The following is a 19,631-nucleotide window of genomic DNA, read 5'->3' as shown; positions in this document are numbered from 1 at the left end:
CTCGCTTTTGCGAAAAAACAAGCGCTCGTCCTAGGCCGCCCCGGAATACGAAACTCGCCTATTGTGCTTACCGAATCACTTTTTTGGACGTAATATGTGCTTACCGAATCACTTTTTTGGACGTAATATGTGCTTACTGAATCACTTTTTTAAATTCAAGAAGTAAAGTGAACTGTCGCTTTTGAGGTAAGGTAATCAGCGCTTGGTCTTGTCGCTACCTGATTCTGATCGAAACTTTAGACAAATCACTTTTGTATCATCTTCTGAATAACCTTTTGGTTAGGATTTTCTCTACCACTACAAGAAAGGATCAAGACACTGTAATAACAATTGGAATTACCGTATGGAAATCATCATTATTTTTGTTTGCCTCCTGGTAAGTGCTTCATGACTAAGTAAGGATTATTGATTGCACTAAACTATCACTTTAGCGAGTTACGGTAGTGTAGTAGCGGTTTCTCTCGAGTCCGAGTGATGGCTGTTACAGAACAATGTCTTCGCGACTTCTCAGTATCAATGGCCAAAGAATGATTTTAGAATTTCAGTTGTAACTAACGTTTTTATAGTAATAGCAGAGGAAATCGGACTGTTCGGATCAAACCGTTAGACGTAAAGAAAGCCCTGGCCTGGATGTACATACTGTTAAATGTAAGGAATAAATTTCTTAAATATATAGTCATGCCATGTGAGAGTTGTATCATCCTTAAAATCAATCATGGGCTTCCTTCATTACGGTCTTCATTTGCCATCATTAGTAGAAACTACGATGCTCAACACGTTTCTTTCGATTTTCATTGAGTAGTTTTTAGTCTTTTTAGAGTTTGTCTCCTTGACTATAAGAAGCTTTAGCAAGTATAAGCCAAACATGTGCTCTATAATTTTTTATATTTTAAACAATACTGCCTCTGCACTGTGTTCTGTTGCGTGGCACACGACATCCTACATCAATTTTGCTCACGTCGTCACTTCCTTTTTCAGGTAAAGCAAACGTCATCGGCGATAATTTTCGAGGAAAACCAACGGTTATACGGTCTATTGGGATCCATGGGACTTGATAATTCAACCGTCCAGGCATTTGGCTTCAGCATCATTGTACTTGCCTTGGCCTATAACCTATTCAACCCAACGCGAAATGAGTCTACAAGAATAGAAATCGAGCCATCTTTGAAGGATTTTGGCTCTCAAGATGAAGATCCGAGTGAGTCATTGCGTTCATTATAAGAACTTTACTGCGCTTTTCACAATCACGCGAACTCTAAAGTTCAAAAGCCGCCTTCGCAATTCCGTATTTCGCTGCCGTCAATCTTAAACCTTGAAACACAGAAACACACTAAACGGATCGAAATCCACCAATAGGGAGTTTAAGCAAATCGCTACGGCGACCTCTACTACGGCGGTCGTGGATGCGGTGTCCTGGGGAGAGCACGTCTCGTAGCTCGCCAAATTTCAAGCTCGGTTCTTGCTCACTTGCTTTCGCTATAATTTATCAACAACAGAATTCAATGGTGGTCAAGTAAGAAATCGGCCAATTTAAAAATTTCGTTTGCCAAGAAGAATATTGATAGTAAACATGATCAGAGGGCGATTCGTACACAAAACAGAAAACTACAGATGAAGATCGGAGTAAGCTCCTAGTGATGTTTCTTCTTGTGTACCGCATTTAACAACAAATCAACAAATTCAGCGTTTTAGATATTCTATTCTATTCTTGTTTAAACAACCTTCAGTGACATTTAGCTCTATTGCTAACAGTCGTGCTTACGGTTTTCGTCTAGTCTTTGTTTGTACTGGCGGATTTTCTGCGGCCATGGCGCGGCATAGAACTCATGGCACACTCGCTTGAGGATCGAAATCTCAAACTGAGAAAACGCAAGGAAAACGTATTCACTGGAAAACCAGAAGCCTCGAATGCTTTCTTGGTAAAGTGAAAAACAATCTATGATAGCTTTTAAAACCAGTGATCGTAAAAAATAGGAGAAGAGTCGACTTTTATACTCACGTAGTAGCGACTACGCCAGGAGACAGCTCTTCACGTCGTAGGATTTGGCGCTACGGCGAAAGGTCATTTCCAAGCATGCGCACTGCGTCATTTCGGGGCTTTTTTACTTCCGGCCGCCGTAGTAGAGGTCGCCGTAGCGATTTGCTTAAACTCCCTATTCACAAACCTTGACCTTTTGAACCCGTTAAAGTAAAGCTCTGTTTCCTAAGAGGTCCGTTAAGATGATTGACGGCAGCGAAAAACATAATTGTCGTATCACAGCGTGTTCCCAAGATCTTGGGAACCCAGCAGGACGCTGGAACACGATTAGCGACGGCGTTACGCAGACGTCCCTTTTCCGCGTGCAACAAAGGAAATAGGAGACGTCTGCACGCAGGCAAAAAATGACTCGGTCCAAATGTTAGTTTCCAGTCCTCTATTTTAAGTACTTATTGTATACGGTAGTTTAAAATCTGTTTTGCTGACTACATTTAATTCAATACAGCCTGTATTAGAGTTACATAACTATTACAACTTGCTTTTTGCTTGTAGAAAAGAATGCAGAGCCAGAGTATCCTAGAAGACATAACCAAGACCACGCAGTATTTGAGAAGACAGGTGTCGAAGTTTTAGCTTCTAGACTTAGCTCTCGAACCACTGGCAAACAAGTACCATGTGATTTGGCGTTGCAAGCTTTATATGGGAGTGAGTCAACAGAGTCTGGTCTCTTAGAGGAGGATGAATTGTTACTAAGCCCTATAATAACACTGATGTCAAGTACACGGTTAAATGAACTGCTTGAACTTCGCATACCTCACGGTGCTAATATGGTTTTATCGTGTAAGAAGTGGACAGTAATTTTGAAAGAGACACTAAACAGCGCGAAGTGGGCCTCTGTAGCAGAGACTGGTAAGAAGGAAGGAAAAGGAATAAAAAATTTTGTAACAAACAGCAATCATGTGAGGTTTGACACCGACCATCTGTCGACATTTGCTATTGTTGGTAAATACCATAAGTCTTCTTTGTCAGTGTTAAAACGAATGAAGCTTGCAGCGTTCTCTACTGATGCTAAAGTTGGAGAGGACGTTTCAATCCGGGTTTATTGTTTCGATGACTGCGAATGGTCATTAGAGGTACGTCAGTTTCTTTTGCTTCGCACGATTTAGTCAGATTTTGCATTAACGAAACTACTTTCATTTTACGACCAGTAAAAAAGAAATTGGAAGGCTGAGGGTGGCGTATGCGATTTTGCATACATAGAGGTACATGGGCGGAGCTCAGTGCTGTAATCAAAGGTTTCCTTTATCGTCACTACGACCTTCAGGTTATTTACACCGTGATCGTGATGGGGTGGCCAACTTACTTACGTGCCTCAGATTTCACTTCCTAAGTTAACTTTCAACTTTCTCTTAATACAGAGAATAATGGCGAGGGAGCAGAAGGAAGGAGGAAAAATGGTATCATCAATTGAATCACTAAACTTCTCTGTTACCCTAGAGAATGATGTTGAAATTACCGTACAGGACGTTGCAGACTGGCAGCTAAACCAAGATTCACCAAAGGTATCAGATCTCACTGTCTCAGTAAGTTGGCTAAGCTATGCGCTTTGAGCCTGGCCATGTTAAATGGACTAGTAAGAAAGGCTTAGACCAGATATGGCTATTTTTACTTTATGTCGATAGATTCACGAAGATGTTAGGATGTTAATTTACAATGTAGTACGCAAAACTTGGTTCGCTGTATCTTTGCTGTTTGTGTAGTTCTGGTACGACTCGTATGTAAACAAAAAACAAAAGAATTGTACACCAGCCTCGTTCTCAGTCTTCCTTAGCGAGTTCGGATGTAACGTCACCTGTCAAGCTTTTCAGGAGGCGCTAAGTTCCAAGCCTCCTCCGCTCACTTGGATACAAAGACGTAGCCATTGCACTTTATTAACTATGGTGTCTTAGACGTTTGAAATACCTTTTGACCTTTCACCTCTTTCTTCACAGAAACTCAGTCATACTTCCTTGAAGAGCTCCTTCAACCTTATCCCTTACTGCGAACTTGTGTTTCATCCTACAAACAATACAGGCAACAATGGCTTTTTTGTTGCAATAACCTTTGCTCAACAGTCGTCAGAGAAAACCGTGCTTTATGCTAGTGTAACAATAAAAAAAAGGTAATTGTGTATCTTCAGATGATCCCCAATCTAAGGATTTTCACGTACAGTCCAGTTCTCTTACAAATAACAAGGTAAATAAATCTAAAAAAGGAAAAATTTCTGTTAAATTAGCACATAGTTGAATCCTATTCCCGAATCTGAAATTTAAGTGGATGCCAACTCATTCTACGGCAAAGATGATTCCTTTATCTGACCTGTATGATCATGTCACAAGAAACGCCTTTATTCGCCCATCATTTGCAACAACGTCCTCTAAGTACAATCAGGTGCAGATCTCAGCTAGCTCTATTGAGCTTTTCCAAAGAGGATCCCTAGCTTTAGTCTGCTATTTTTACACTGAAGTAAAAGCACTGTAATATACCTGTAATCTAAGCCTGTTGTCGCAATTTTCTGCTACAAAATAAATGTTTATCATTAGATTACCTGTGTTTGCTCATCTTGTTGACGACCCTTCCTTCACAAGTAGAAAGGGATTAAATAGTAGAAAAGAGTTCAAGTGGACCAAGGACTTATGCCGACTTATTATCAATGCACTACTCTTAGTGTATTATAACAATAACAACAAACAATCGCCAAATTTACAAAAAACCAAAAAAAAAAAGAGAAGACTAAATTAACTAAAATCGAGCCAAAAAGAAATTCACAGAATAGCAAAATTTCAATGAACTGAGTAGTTCCAAAAATAAAACAGCATATCATCTGGGTACTGACACAGGAAAATTGAAGAGGGGAAAATAGATAATAGAGTAAATGAGAAGATAAGAGAACGAACCAGTCAAACAATCTAATTAATCTAAGGAATTCAATTCACGAAAAACAAATAAGAAAGAAAGAAATAACAATGCGGAAAAGAACGGTTTCAGATGGCAGTAAAGTACCGGTATTTATCAGTTACTGAGTTATGAGTTAAGGTGACAGGTCTAATAGCGTTTAGCGTCGACACTGGTAGAGTTCCATTGGTGAACTTAAGGTTAGACTGATACCACATCGACAAAGAAAAGCGAAAAGGACTGAAGAAAATCATAACTAGCATTAGACAAAATTGTCAAAATTGACGCCACATCTGAAGAGCTGCCATCACTACATGGCAACCAGTGACTTGTAACTAGCTGGTAATGCTTAAAAGCCCCAACTGCCTGTGTACTTAAGCATTACGAGTCTGATAGGAATAGACCTTTCCCGCATTATGCTCCAGTGAGCAAACATAAAAAAGCACGAGGCTTGGGTGGACAATTTCATACAAATCACTGTATCTTGTCCACCCGAGCCTCGAGTTGGTTCCTTTGTTTACAGGAATGCGGGAAAGGTCTATGAAACGAGCCATTCAGATTATTTACTATCCTTTAATAGAAGTACGAAAAGTCATTTCCTTAACGACGAAGTTCTTATCAAAGTAGACCCTTTAAATAAAATAAACGTTTAACGAAAGGTCAATACTTTGAAAATAAGCAATGAATAAATAAGTAAATAAACTAGCAGATAAAAACTTAAGTTTAGATACACAGTAATTTTCAAGGAGCTATAATAACTTTTCTAGTGGGGCTAATTTAACTCCTTACGGTGGAGTTATTTTTTGGGGAGTTATTTTAACTCCAAAAAGGAGTTTAGAGAACTCTTTTTCAGGAGTAAAAGTGACCCCAGATATTGAGGAGTTAAAATAACCCCCAACAAGGAGTTCTCCTGTACCTAAAATTTTTACTCCATTTTCGGAGTTATAATAACTCGTAAAAATTACAGTGTAGCCATCACTGATTTTTATGACCTTCACTTTGACTATCCCCGGGTAAACAAATGGCACAACAACTCACCTAATCTCTTTTTGTTACAAAGAAATCACTTATAAAAGGTCGGAAAGATTTTTTTCACTAGTTGAGCCTTTTCTCGCATGAATGCTTTCCTGAAAGCCTATTATTTTGAAAACAACAAACTCTTCAATGTTGCTGAGTTATTATCGCTTTATTCGTTTTTACCCAAATATTTTTTTACAAACCGTTCCAAAAACTGATGCACTGGGCACTGAATAACTAAGGTCCACACAGTGCTCTAGTGTTAGTTTTCGCTTAATAAACAAATTGTTTTCCTTTCCACATTTGGTTTTATTGATGACAGGTTACAGAGACTAACTTAAGTTTACAGAGATTTATAATTTAAGTTAGTTGAACGATACAAAAGAGAACATGATACGATAAGGCACTGACCACTTCATCTTTTGAAGTCCACGTACTAAATCAGCTGTATATACCAATTCCTATTGTCAAGTTCACAACGCTCTTTAAATACCTACCAAATAGCATTTAAATTATTTCCAGTTAAAGGAAATAAATATTCCTGATTTTTTTACAATGTTAATTCTATTTTTCTGAAATACACCCTTTTTTTTAAAAAAAATATCCCCAAATAATAAAAAAAGAACAATGAAGCAAATTTTCAGGCACAAAACATTGTCTTATAAGAATACATCACAACTGAATCCACCTTTACACAGTGCCACGACTTAATCAGTATTTTTATATACAGGGTTGACAAAAAGGACAGATCAAATGTCTGTCACATATTAAAAACATTTTTCTCTTGCCTGAAGTGATGCTGACACCTTTCAATAGACTAATCAGTGTCATGTTGGTGTCAAAGAACTAGATATTATCCTACTACTGGAGCAGGGCTAGTCCAAAACATGGCAGGTCCCCTGATGTGATTAGTTCACAGGGTCCAGAGGAGTTTCGTGTGAATAAATGAATTACTTATTTAAAGTCTCACCTTGAAAAATGTCTATACCTATCGCTTAGCACGATTAATCAGCCCAATGGGATCTTTATTAATCTACTGTAAACGATTTCTTCGCTTCTTATCAGACCCAGATCGACTTTTGAAAATCAATAACCGCAAGCCATATCCTCGCTGGCGCACAGCACGTCACCCGAAGGGCGACCGAGGCACGAAGTGCCGAGTAAAAGAAAGGACAAGTGTCCGTATTTTATACTGTAAGCCGATCTTGCGAGCCCTCAGTCTCTAGGTTTGCGGTCCATAGAATGTGTAACGAAACTGTAACGCGATCAAAATAACCCATTTTTTCAGAGGTTTTCGACGGGTTTTGATGTTCTAACGACAAACACATCTCCTCTGGACCCTGTGATCAGTTTTCTTCACAACTGCCATAATGCACCCAATAGAAATAAACCAAAACTGTTCACGCAAGGACTACAACTGGCATCGTTAGCTCTCGTCTTATAATATAAAAGGGTACGATATTGTAATTGATGCTAGTTTTTTTCTTCCTGACACAATCATCACATTCAGTCACATTTGTTGAAAATCATAAATGCGAATCCAATCTCGAAATAGCTATTTAGTCTAATCTTCCAAACTGTGACATATTTAGGTATGCATGTCACTTACAACAAGAAGTATAATATCTAAATCTGAAATTGAAAGCAATATGACAGTAAAACTGGTAAAAAGTAAAATGATCTCACTAGCTATTACAAAAAAGAACAGGAAAATTAACACGTACTAAGGATATTACTTATTCTAATATTAACCAACTTGCATTAGACAAGATGATTAAAAAGGACTGCACAGGTTTACAAGATATGAGCATTCCACCTGTCAGAACAAATTGTTCGCTTCACAAACCACAGAGTACGATGTCAACAACAAACAATATACTTTATGTTAAGAACGATTGTTTTTGAAAGTAACCATCTTTGAGATAATACTAAACAGTATTAATATCACGCATTAGAGACTGACTCTTAAGTTTAAAGGCTTTCAAATTATTGTATTCTTTCTACAAGAAAGGCAAAATGCCTTTGTTTCATGTGTATAGCTTAATGCCATACTGCAAAGGTGAGTGGCAAAATGTAATCTGACGATTATCATTTAACGAATATGACTTCCATGAAGCCATCAACTAGTTTCACATATCAGATCCACTGTGTCTCTTTTTCTGTAAAATGGAAGCTGCCCCTTGATTTTCACGCTTGGATTGCATAACTTTGATGACAAAGTCAAGGACATTTCCTTTGGTCTGAATGGTACGCAACAAATGAGAATTGCGTTCCTTCTTCGTGGGTAAAGACATGACGTCATCCATGTCATCAGCATCAAGAATTCTGTGTTGGTACAAGTGGTCACAGAGGGATATTGGATCACCAATATTGTCCAGAAGTTCAACCCGACAAGAGCGCAAGGCGTCTCTGTCCTCATCTGGCATAGTTGTGACTGGAAAATAAGGACATTTTTGTTAGCATCGCCATCTCATTATTACTAAACAGCTTTTTTCCAAAACAGCACTTCCCATTGCAAGGAAGGCCAAATTCAAGTAGAACTGATTTTTTTATGAAATTTGTGAATATAGACACGGTAAAAGACACTTGATTTTCACAATATCAACGAAAATACACACCCTATGTACCTCTAAAAACTACAAAACATAAATTTTTCAATATTTCAGAATATAGGTCATAGATAGTAGGAACTCTGCTGCCCACTTCTTTATTGGTTAATGAATTAATAAAACCAATTTGCACCTGTAAACATCAATAAACTATGAATCGAAAAAAAATTAAACTAAACAACAACTAACGAATCTGCACCTGGACAACCACGTGGCCAAGGAGAATTGCTTGCTTCGTAATACTGGAAATGAAACAAAAAACTTAACACTAAATACGATCTGCTTCTAAACCTGGAAGATGTAGATAGATAACCTAGTAAAATAATATTTCCAAATACATGTTAACTAAACTGTACCACAAGAAGGTTACCTGGGCAGTACCTAAGAATTACACCCCACCATGCAAGCAGGTACTAGAAATCAAACTTACTCTACACAATGTGAGAGATACTATTGACGTGAGAACTTGACCCGGACTTAATGGCAATTTTCACTTAATGTAGCTCAATTACTATGCTCAAAATCTGTCAAATTATAGATACTAAGGCAGGAATTCTGAGGAACATAGCTTACAGCAACAGGAAACATTAAATATATAGTTGTGCTTCCAGTTTGGAGCGTTACTCTAACACTGTCCTCGTAAAGCTCGTCTCTGCCACCAAGGCATTTGATCAGAACTTCAACTGAGAATCCAGCTGTGATGCGCTCACTACTCTGAGAAATGATGTCAGCAACAGTTACAGTTCTCTGCAATGTAGAAGAAATAAGAAGCAATTTTAACAATTAGTCCAAATTATACTGAGTATGGTTCAATTAGAGAACACCTATAGCACTGCTCTTTTTCAGGGCAACCACTCATGACAAATCAAACTTCTCTGACTTCCACATGACTTTGCTCTCGCCTCTAAACCATTTTTATTGACCTTGCCGCATTTACATTTTCTTCATTTTCAACTCTTTCACATAGCGTGAATATTTGTCTCTTGTATATGTTCATCCAGGGATACGGTTTCCCATGGCATTTTGTATCAAATCGATTAACCACTTAATACTTTTCTGGTTGAAACATGTCTCTTTTATTATCTCAAGAAACAATAAGAACAGAGTTACAATATTGTAACTGACTTCGCCAATAACTATGATTATTTCCTGTTTAATGTTTTTTTTAATTCCCTGCTCTAAAAGAAGATAAATTTTCCTATAATTTACCTGACTCAGTATTTATGGCAACCTTCAGTTGCTAAATCACATATTTATAATCAGTTTAAAACGATCAGTCATTCAAGACTTTTATTCATTTGTCTAACCTCTAGCTGGCCATCTCAGAGCTACAAATCGGGACACTGTACTAACATAATGAAACTACTTACAATACATAAGTTAGAACAACATATATAAACGCATACACGTTTTCAAAATTAATAACCGGATTCTTTTTTTTTTCAAAATCAGGTTACACTTAAACATATTTTTCTATTAGTCGTGTTGTTGTATAGCACACTTTTAATAGTCTGTAGTGGGATTTCTCGTGTTCCAGTTTGAACAGCTCTGCTGAGTAAAGTTTTACGCAAGGAGAGCGACCTTCTTATTGCTCCCATTAAAGTAAACCTACACGGAATAACTGCTTAATTTTTTAAGAATTTTAGCGTTAATGAACAAACGCTATGATCAGTTAATTTAATAACATACCCTGCAAGGTTCATCAACTGAGAAAACCTGACCAACAACCATTTCAAACTTGACATATAATTTGTCAGCAATTATTAATTGTCGATGAAGTCTACATTGCTGCATGGGTTTGTCTTCTTCCCCCATAGGAAATTCTGTCCCATGACAAACAAGTGCTTCATCCCTTTTAATTTTGGGGAATATCTACAATACAAAAAAAGTAAGTCAGGTATAGGCATGACACACCGTGTAATAGATACAGATAATTCACATAACTAACCTCTTGATATTTGTGAGCAGGGATAATGTATAGAGCATGCTCAAGTTTATCCCTTGCAATTATCCGTCTTTTAAAAAGACATATAATAAAAAGGCCTTCGTAGAGTTTCATGGCACCTAAAAAGGATGATAATAATACAAATCAGTAAACGAAAATCTGTATAACCCTTGCGAATTAATATCATGGATATCAGACTGCAGTTTTATAATGAGAAAAAAGGTTAAGCTAACTAGGTTATCTTACGTACTAGGAAAAACGTCCAAGCCCAATCTGGAACCCTTCATTCCACCTGCGAAGGAATCTTTTACATTCTTGTTAGCCTCTTGCCGGCCAGTAGGCGGGGAATGACGTGACGCTGTTTCTCGTGAATTGACGATAACCCAGCCATCAGTATCTTCAGTAGTAGAAAACAAAGGAACACTCGTCGCATCATATTCCGTCCCTGAACTCGCAGCCAAATATCCCTCCCGACTATCAGAATAATTGTAGCGGTGGGGGTTATTCTTGAAGCCATTTGACTGATCAAGCTGTATTGTGTGAGGAGATGAACGTTTTGAGGACGTAATCATCGACTCCTCAAGTTCCCCCGGAACGGATACTGTTCCTGTAGAACTTGGCATTTCGATGTGTTCTCCTAAAATCTCCAGACGATCCACAAGCACCTCTTGAGGATTCGAAAACCAAACTTCATCAAAGTGTAATGGCTGCGATTGTCTATCATGTTCTGCCTCAAGAAGTAAATCTTTCTCCCTGTCATCAGAACTACGTCGAATTCGAGAGTGGTGTGAATTACTGTATGTTCCGACTGAGTTTACTAACGTCCCGGGATCGGAAGACGATGATGACGGAATTACCGCTCCATCGTGGCTGTTTCCGAAGTGACTTTCTGAGAAGTCCATATTTAGTTGGATTTCGTTGTCTCCCATGTCTGTCTGACCATGTAGACAAACAAAACAGCGCACAAACTTAAAGGTAATCCGCCATGATGCGAATGAAGCTTTAAGTAGTTATTTCTTGGGCTTTTAACGAGAACACAAAATGCTTCCATAAGCATCGTTACCGCAAACCAATAGCAGCTACGTCTTTAACCAGGTGGGCTGACATTTTTGTTTGATTCAGTTATGTGATTGGCTAGAAAGCCCTTGAAAGTGAAAGTCATGTGAGGGGGAATCCCCCGAGCACAAACTTTTTAGTGTTTGTGCGTTTGTCCACTCCTTTATTCCCCCGTAAACGCAATGACAGTGAAACAATAACCTGGGTGCAGCGATTCAAGAAAGTAAGTATTGAAATTCTACACTTTCATCAACTTTTTTAACCTACGATCGTTTCAACACATGCAACAGAGCACCACGAACACACTCATGAACGATCACAGGACAAGTCCGAGGAAGTTAGCAACAAGCAGCAAGAGACATTTCAGTGCTCCAAACATACAAAACTTTCGGTTTTGTGCAATGCAAGCAACTTTTGTGACAATGTGAATATGTGATTACTGAGCGCTTTCTAAACTACCTTATGACGTCAAAGCTGTCTGGCTGCTGTCTGAAATTCTCGACATTAGATTTCAGGTACTAGGTACAAAAGACGGGAATATGGATGTACTTGCCATATATCTGACTATCTTCTTGGATTTTCATCTTATTTTAACTGTAAGTATGACAAAGATAACAAGTCACCTGTGCTTGATAACTTTTGTAGATTTCAGATTCCATCACATTATCATTGTATAGTTTGTCTTATCTAAGGTTGCCCAGAGCGGATGCTAGTAAGTACGTGAATCGAATGGGCTAAAGGCTAAGGAAGGTTAACATTCCATAGGAGAATCAATCTACTGTTATATGGCTGCATATATCACCCATTTAATACTTGAAAACAGCACTTGTCTCACTCAAAAGTGCATCTTTAGGAAAACTGCTGATACAATGGCAAACCAAAACTTCCAACTTCCGCCTTGATCATAACGAGTATAGAAAACTTTTGGGTTCACACTTTAAGAATGTGATCTGTTTGATTCTCTTCTTAAGGTTTATTCAAGTTGTGGTGGTGATGAGTTTACAGTTGAAGATGACAACTCACGCCACGTGATCTCTTGTATTAAGTGTTCTAAGTATATGTGTGAACCTGGCTTTGGACTGTCTCCTCAGTGTGGTGAAATAGTAAAACTAACTGACGTAAGCAAAATAGGTTGTCGGCAATGTCAAGTTGGAAAAACGTATTCTGATACCAATAAAGATTATAGTTCTTGCAAGCCATGTCAAATATGTCCAGACTCTCATACAGTAGTGAGAAACTGCACTTTGAAAGCCAATTCGGAATGTAGTCGAGACTGTGGGAAGAAGTTCTATTTTGAGGAAACAACAGGGTCCTGCAGGCGATGCTCATTTTGTTGTCATGGAAAGAACGAAAAAAAAGATGACTGTAAAGACATGCCCTTCTACGAGCAGTGTGATGCTAACGTCCCCCTGAAAACAATTAATGACTGTAAACCGAAATGTAAAGATAATCAGTACATTGTAATGACCAAGAATGGTTCACATTGTGAGGACTGTAAACATTGTCCTCTTGGAACTTCCCCATCTATAAAATGTGGAAGTATGGTGGAAAGTACTGCTGGCATTAAATGTTTAGGATGTGTGGCAGGTCAGACATTTTCAGACAAGCTAGACACTGGTTCCTGTAAAACTTGTACTAAATGTTCTATTGGACAAAAAGAACTGATACCATGTAATGTGACAAGGGACAGAGTATGTGGTGAGTGTGCTAAAGGTTTTTATAAAGATGACACTAGTAATACATGCATGCCATGTTCAGCATGCTGTAATGATGACGAAGATGTACATGTTGAAAAATGTGGAGAAGAAAACATGCCACTAAGTCTGCAATGTAGTTATACTAGGAGAGCTATCAGTGTTTGTCAACAAAAGATACAAGAAAATACAAAGCAGGAAGACTCCAGAAGCTTGTTAGCTGTTTATATAGCCGCTGGTGTTACAATGGGACTTGTGACTTCAATTCTCATAATGCTATTGTTGAGGTGGAGACATCAAAGGTACAAGAGGTTGTCAGGAAGTCATTCACTTACAATGCTACTTCCATCTGAAGAAGAACAAGAAGAAGAAGGTTACTATATTCATTATTCATCCAGTTAAATATTTTGCACTTTTTTATAGGTTCAAAGCCCCCAACCGCTGTTGGCCAAATTTAGATGCTGTTAGCAATGTACCATCAATCTAATGGTATATTTTCTTGGAAATGAGGTTGAACAATGGTATATTAGTCTGGAAACGAGGCATTCACCTCAGTGGATAACATTCTCCTGGATTTGCATAATTCTTGACATCATACACAGTCTCATTCAATATAATTGCTAAATACACTCCATATATGTAGCAACATGCATATTTTCCACACCATTCTCTAAACATTCTTTGTGATTAGAGCGGTTTTCACTTGACTGTCGAAAGGGATTGGTTTTGGTTTTGGTTTTGGTTTTACTACGCCCTTTGGTTGGCTAGTGTATTTACTTTGGTTTTGGTTTTACGACAGTCAAGTGCAAACTGCTCTATGTCAAGAAGAAATTGATAAGAAACCATGATACTTTTCATTGGCAATTATTTACTTTACTCCCATAACCTTAGTTAATGTTTGATTGAGCAGTGTTAGTTTTAAGGAGAAACAAGGTACTTGTCACGTGAAAGGCTTGAAGGACCTACCCATTCCCTAAGCCAACATTAACACTTACTTCTCACTTAGAACAAAATATTGGCTTAGGGGAGGGGTAGGTGGGCAGTTTCTCAGAAACGTATAAAGATCCTTTTAGGATTACAAGACACAAATGTAGCAATGATAAAAGTCTAATCAGGTGGGGTGCTGCAGAAACTTCAACTCTAAAATGTAGACACAAATTTTTATGGTATTATGGCTTCTAATATTTAAAATTCAAATCAAATTTACACAAATTGCCCAATGACCATGAAAATACCAGTCTGCATGCTTAATTAAATTAAGCTAATAATTAAGCTAAGAATTAATTAGAGAACACAGGAAAGAAGTATTGATGGTCAGTCTGTTTATATCCCTATTGTGGACCTTGTCCCAACCAGAGCGACAAACAATAGTACCAACCTGGATTTCATATATTTTTTGTTATTTTCTATTATAGCAACGAGCCATTCTGCCACAAAACTTGAGGATCCAACAGTAAATGTTTCACAGGAGACTTTATCCTTTGAAAAATGTGGAGTCTTACTTCAGTTCAATGATCCACATAGCTTCTTTAATGATGCTCAACAGATAAGAGTAGAAATATGTTGGGATCAAACTTCTTTTCCCGCTTTGAATCAAGATGAAGTGATACTCAGTCCCATTATTAAGTTTCACCCTTATGGCATAAGACTATCCAAGCCTGTGCAGATTAGAATACCACACAGTGCACTAGTATTTTTTACTCATGGTTGGAATATAAAACTCAAAAGTTCAGCATTTCAAAATGAAATAAATGTATGGAGGGATGATGAAGTGGATGAAATAAGTAACAATGATGTTTGCTACCATGCGGATTGTCTCCTATCCTATGTTGTTGTTGGTACACCAGCGTTCAATTCCAAACCAAACAAAAAGCGTTTCAAGTGTGCAGTTTTTGGTGGTGAAGGCAAAGTTGGTGAGAACTATACAGCATATCTGTATGTGTTTGACGACTGCGAAGCATCACTTGAGGTAACTTCTTGTCTGTGGCTTATAGTTAACAGTCTCTGACACTAAGGGGTGCACAAAGGCTGTCTAATACTTTAGTGAATTCGATTTTATGTTTTTTGTTGGAATGCTTCAAATTCACTTCCATCCCTCTAGTAAATACATGTAAGAACTGAGTAAAACTATCATTAATTCCAGACAGATTGATTACGTGTGCTATACAGTACTCCTCTCCCCCCCCCCACCCCCTCCCAACGCTATTGATTATCATGGTCACAACAACCAAAATAGTGTTACAAAAAAATTCCAAGAAACCTCTTCACCAACTTGTTACATGTAGACTACACGCAAAAGATTATCATGTCTGTCCTTTAAGACTTCTTTTCTTAATCTTCTTAAAGAAGAATAAATTCTATGCTATATTTCACATTATTTCGTTCCATTTTCAGAAAATAATGCAGGAAGAAAAGTCTAAAAATAGGATTCTTCTGGGATCTCTTCAGTCTTTATATGTCGAGACTGTACAGGATACTGATATCAAGATTTCTGTTAAACAACTTGTTCAAGGATGGAAGGAAGCATGCATAAATCCACAGGTTATTTAATACTCTCTGCAATGAGTCCTACAAATTATACATTAGTTATTATTAATGGTATATACTGTGTTTGTACAGCTTCTTAGACTAACGTTTGATGCTGACAGGTGTCACTTCTGCAGGTTTATAGAAGCTAAACTTAATAAAAAATAAAAATTAGTGATGGTTATGACGAAAAAACAGGTTAGGTGCATGAGTCTACAGGAGGTGTCTCCACAAACAAGTTCATTATATTTTGTTAACCATTTGTTTAAAAAAATGAATGATTTATCATTAATCAGATAATTTAATGTTTTAGAAATTAAGAGTGCATGTACTGTTAATAATAATAATAATAATAATAATAATAATAATAATACACGTTATTTAAAGAGGGTAGCACAGAATAGTTACAGAAACTAGTAAACTTGTAGCCCTCTATCTAAATTAAAATTACAAAAAGCATAAGATTCAGAATATACAATGTCTAAGTACAAAATAAATAAAACTAAGGAAATATAAAAGTTCTGCAACAATATGAATGAGTATAAGAGCTAATGATACGGCTAGTGAAATACAGACAAGAATATGTTTATATTTTTACACAGGTGATAACACACAAGAGTTTGAAGGACTCCTACACAACAATACCAAAATCAGAGATATTGTTTGAACATGACAATGGTACAAACCGAGATTTTCACTGTACTCTTGAACTAACAGCAGACAATGCAGCAACAAAACTTTCTGCAGTGGCTTCAATCAAAGATGTGAGTTTCACTTAAATTTAATTTCAAACCTTTATTCAGTGAACATTTTCTTTACTGCTGAACAAAGGAGGCAAATTCATGCTTGAGTTGCAAAATACAGTCATTTCTATGAAACTGTCTGCACAAACAATAAACCCATTTAAATGTGTGTTCACACTGGAATAGAATGCAGGAAAGGCCTACATCAAACAAAAATAATACTGGTATATAAAAAATTAATGTAGAAAATTGAGGTAGGCATAATACAATGTATAACATGTACCTTTAAAATAACATCAATTTGAATTTTCTGCAGGATCCATTTAGGAGATACCAAGAGAGCCACCAGGGCCTCGGTCATAATGATCTGATGGTGACTGGGAGAAATCTTTGTGGTAAGCTGTTCTGCCTACAAGATAGACATGTTTACTGAGGCATTAGCCAACCTTTAACAGCACACTATATCCTACACTGCACCACATACATTCTAATAATATATTATAGACTTAACTTGCTTACAACCTGGGCTTCTTACAGTCAGGTCTTAGCTTATCACTTACATACAAAATTGAAGTTTGATTGAAGCCATTCTAATTCAAAATAACTAAATATGAAACAGTTCAAGGTATACATACGGCTAAAATGGGCAACAAAATGACCTGTCTTGAAGTATTTTAGCTTCTTTTCTTTTCTTGGTTTTGATCATAATTTGTAGAATTTAAAATGTATCAAAATATTTTCCCCTATTGTGTAGTCAGTTTCACACAAATCCTGAGTAACCAACTGGCAACTTACAACTGATGCTAATCTTGTAGATCCCTTGATCACCGATGAGAGCAGACCATCAATTTGCTTCCATGAAATTCCAAAGGAGGTACTACGAGCTGTTGCCATGAAACTGGACCTGTCATGCAGAGGTGTGGGAAACTGGAGACACGTTGCAGTACACCTAGGCTTCACAGAAAAGGAGATTAATGACTTTAGAGCAGAATTGTTGACTCCTGATGGCAGTCCATGTACAGTGATGCTTCATGCTCTTCAAGAAAAGCAACCAAAGTTTACTGTAGCAGAGTTTGTACGCATTCTACAAACTCGCAAAATTCAGCGATTTGATGTGGTCAATATCCTAGAGCCTTATGTGTATGAGCTCATTTCCAGTTTTTCTGAAAAATAAGAAAATTCTCAACTGTACTGATGAAGGATAACCTGAAGAAAAAGAGTACCAATAACACAACAAATAATAAAGATGCTGTCAGATATCAAAAATAATACAATTCCCCGCCCCCCTCCCAGATTGCATGATGCATAATTATATTGTTAAATATAATTGTGGGTCTATGTGGGTATGCAAGTACAAGGATATAAAGACCTACATGTCAATTGCTTCATTGCCAAGGTTTCATCTTCATTTTACTTACTGGTAGAGCTTAATGTTCTATTAAACTTGTGTATTCAGTGTTTGACAGAATTTCTCAAAATAAGAACCCGATCAAACTTGTAGGTGAAACCAGGTTCTTATGTAAAAGGGGTCTAAATGGACAATCTTAGCCTAACAGGTTCTTCTGTTAGAATCTAGGTTCTTAAACACAGGTTTTTACTGTATTGACTGGTATAGAGTGCATTTCACACATCTGTGTTAATGAGAATGATATTATAATAACCACCACGATATAGGGATCTATATCTACTACAAGCATAAACCAAACTAGGCCAAAAATCGTTTTGATCAACTTTGGAGTTAACGAATGGGACAAACTTGTACTAGAAGTAACACAGTCACAGGATTTACCTTTTGTGAACAATTCTAAACCAAGTAATCTGAAGTAATTTTGTTTTTTTTTTTCACCTTTTTTATGATATTAACTTCATTTTCCTAAAATTACCAGTTTCATGAAAAAGATCACAGCAACCCCAACCCCCTATATATCACGTGAGTGAGTGTAGGTTCCTGCTTGATAAATTACTGATTTTATTGTTTATTTCGTTTTCTCTACTGTCATCAAAATTAAATAAGCCCCATAGGGGCCATGTTTTAATATTAATGCCCACCAACAATGGGATCACAGCTGTCTTTTAAGCTGGGCTGACCTAGGTACTTTGTATGCAAAATAAAGTTAACTTTATATCATCAATAGCTGTCATACTTCCCGTGTTGTGATTAATACTTTTATGTTTAACTGTCATTTTCACACACAACCCATAATTAAAAATAAATCACAATAAAAGGAAATTAAATAGCATTCCTGAATAAGCTGGAAGGTGACAAGGTAGAGTTAGAAGGGTCCCTCTTCCCTACCCCTGTATTGGTGCTCACAAAGCCTTGACATATATGTTTACTTTCTGCCACAATAGGCCATTTGCATAAAGAGGTCATGAGACATCATTTTTATGAATGAAACTTAAACAAAAGAATAGTGATTTAGTCTTTCAAACCCACACCATTTTCTTAAAATGAGTAAGTTCGTAGCTGGTCATGTGACCAAAATGTGTTTTTTAAAATTATGAATTACCTCTTTCTGAACACAAATTTTGCACTTAAACTTCAAGGATAATGTTGAAAAGATGACGTAGTAACGTTTACAGCACATCTGAGCGTAACTATCATAATTTACGTTTAACAAGATACAAGCACAAAAGTAGTTTTGGCTGCCATGTTGGAGGGCAACAGCATGCCCTCCAACATGGCGGCCAAGACAAATAATACTTTGTTGAAAAATCAAAGTACCATAAAATTAATCTCTCCCTGGAATGTGTTTCCTCTCAAAATTTGGATGTAAGATAATTTTTGTCAATTTTCGGCATCAGCAAGATTCCAAATCATTGTTTATAAAGGAAGAATTGGAGACTATGATTAATGACTTGACAGGGAATAAGCCACGGCATCATCCCAGAATGCAAAAAGGCCTCTGCAGAGGAGAGAGCTCTTAGTCCAGATGGCTTATTCCCTATCAAGTCAATAATCATAGTCTCCATGATTTCCGTGTGTACTTTGCCCCTCCTATCTTGAAACGTTCTGGTAATGCCAGCCCTTTTCCCTTCCTTTTCTCGCATTTTTAAAGGTAATCATTTTTGTTGGTAACATTGCGGGCGCCACAATTCCACCTCATTTGAATTTTGATACGGTCGGAA

General features: G+C 37.3%; 3 protein-coding genes across 4 annotated transcripts; 2 read left to right on the top strand and 1 right to left on the bottom strand.

The window, feature by feature from the left end:
• Window positions 1-89: 89 nt before the first annotated feature.
• LOC140948341 (netrin receptor UNC5B-like) lies at window positions 90-4,561 on the top strand. The gene is made up of 6 exons (XM_073397575.1): window positions 90-186; window positions 284-376; window positions 979-1,198; window positions 2,531-3,111; window positions 3,397-3,540; window positions 3,970-4,561. The coding sequence occupies exons 2-6, from the start codon at window positions 344-346 to the stop codon at window positions 4,141-4,143; spliced, it is 1,152 nt and encodes a 383-aa protein (XP_073253676.1). The 5' UTR covers window positions 90-186; window positions 284-343; the 3' UTR covers window positions 4,144-4,561.
• Window positions 4,562-6,079: 1,518 nt separating this feature from the next.
• On the bottom strand, window positions 6,080-11,503 carry LOC140948968 (uncharacterized). Its single transcript, XM_073398225.1, has 6 exons — window positions 10,734-11,503; window positions 10,487-10,602; window positions 10,228-10,410; window positions 9,112-9,285; window positions 8,738-8,780; window positions 6,080-8,363 (listed from the first exon to the last, which is right to left on the bottom strand). The coding sequence occupies exons 1-6, from the start codon at window positions 11,410-11,412 to the stop codon at window positions 8,059-8,061; spliced, it is 1,500 nt and encodes a 499-aa protein (XP_073254326.1). The 5' UTR covers window positions 11,413-11,503; the 3' UTR covers window positions 6,080-8,058.
• A 500-nt stretch (window positions 11,504-12,003) lies between these two features.
• LOC140948959 (uncharacterized) lies at window positions 12,004-18,634 on the top strand. Of its 2 annotated transcripts, XM_073398212.1 has the most exons (7): window positions 12,004-12,135; window positions 12,511-13,606; window positions 14,649-15,202; window positions 15,628-15,774; window positions 16,362-16,523; window positions 16,819-16,897; window positions 17,318-18,634. In XM_073398212.1, the coding sequence occupies exons 1-7, from the start codon at window positions 12,079-12,081 to the stop codon at window positions 17,674-17,676; spliced, it is 2,454 nt and encodes an 817-aa protein (XP_073254313.1). In that variant the 5' UTR covers window positions 12,004-12,078; the 3' UTR covers window positions 17,677-18,634. The 2 variants fall into 2 exon arrangements, with proteins under 2 accessions (XP_073254313.1, XP_073254314.1); XM_073398213.1 differs by lacking the exon at window positions 16,819-16,897 and having other exon boundaries at window positions 17,318-17,455.
• Window positions 18,635-19,631: the final 997 nt, after the last annotated feature.

This window comes from Porites lutea, chromosome 9, assembly GCF_958299795.1.
Source record: "Porites lutea chromosome 9, jaPorLute2.1, whole genome shotgun sequence".
Lineage (NCBI taxonomy): Eukaryota > Metazoa > Cnidaria > Anthozoa > Scleractinia > Poritidae > Porites > Porites lutea.
Note: the sequence above shows the minus strand (reverse complement) of the source record. Positions and strands in the feature narration are given on the sequence as shown.

Excerpts from the sequence above, each read along its gene's own strand:
- LOC140948959 (XM_073398212.1), top strand. The coding sequence starts at position 12,079 with ATGGATGTACTTGCCATATATCTGACTATCTTCTTGGATTTTCATCTT. Across the intron at positions 15,203-15,627 it reads ACTGCGAAGCATCACTTGAG|AAAATAATGCAGGAAGAAAA; the intron begins GTAACTTCTTGT and ends TTCCATTTTCAG. Across the intron at positions 16,524-16,818 it reads CAGTGGCTTCAATCAAAGAT|GATCCATTTAGGAGATACCA; the intron begins GTGAGTTTCACT and ends AATTTTCTGCAG.
- LOC140948968 (XM_073398225.1), bottom strand. The coding sequence starts at position 11,412 with ATGGGAGACAACGAAATCCAACTAAATATGGACTTCTCAGAAAGTCAC. Across the intron at positions 9,286-10,227 it reads CAGTTGATGAACCTTGCAGG|AGAACTGTAACTGTTGCTGA; the intron begins GTATGTTATTAA and ends TCTACATTGCAG. Across the intron at positions 8,364-8,737 it reads TTGGCCACGTGGTTGTCCAG|TCACAACTATGCCAGATGAG; the intron begins GTGCAGATTCGT and ends CTTATTTTCCAG.
- LOC140948341 (XM_073397575.1), top strand. The coding sequence starts at position 344 with ATGGAAATCATCATTATTTTTGTTTGCCTCCTG. Across the intron at positions 1,199-2,530 it reads CTCTCAAGATGAAGATCCGA|AAAAGAATGCAGAGCCAGAG; the intron begins GTGAGTCATTGC and ends TTTTGCTTGTAG. Across the intron at positions 3,541-3,969 it reads TAAACCAAGATTCACCAAAG|AAACTCAGTCATACTTCCTT; the intron begins GTATCAGATCTC and ends CTTTCTTCACAG.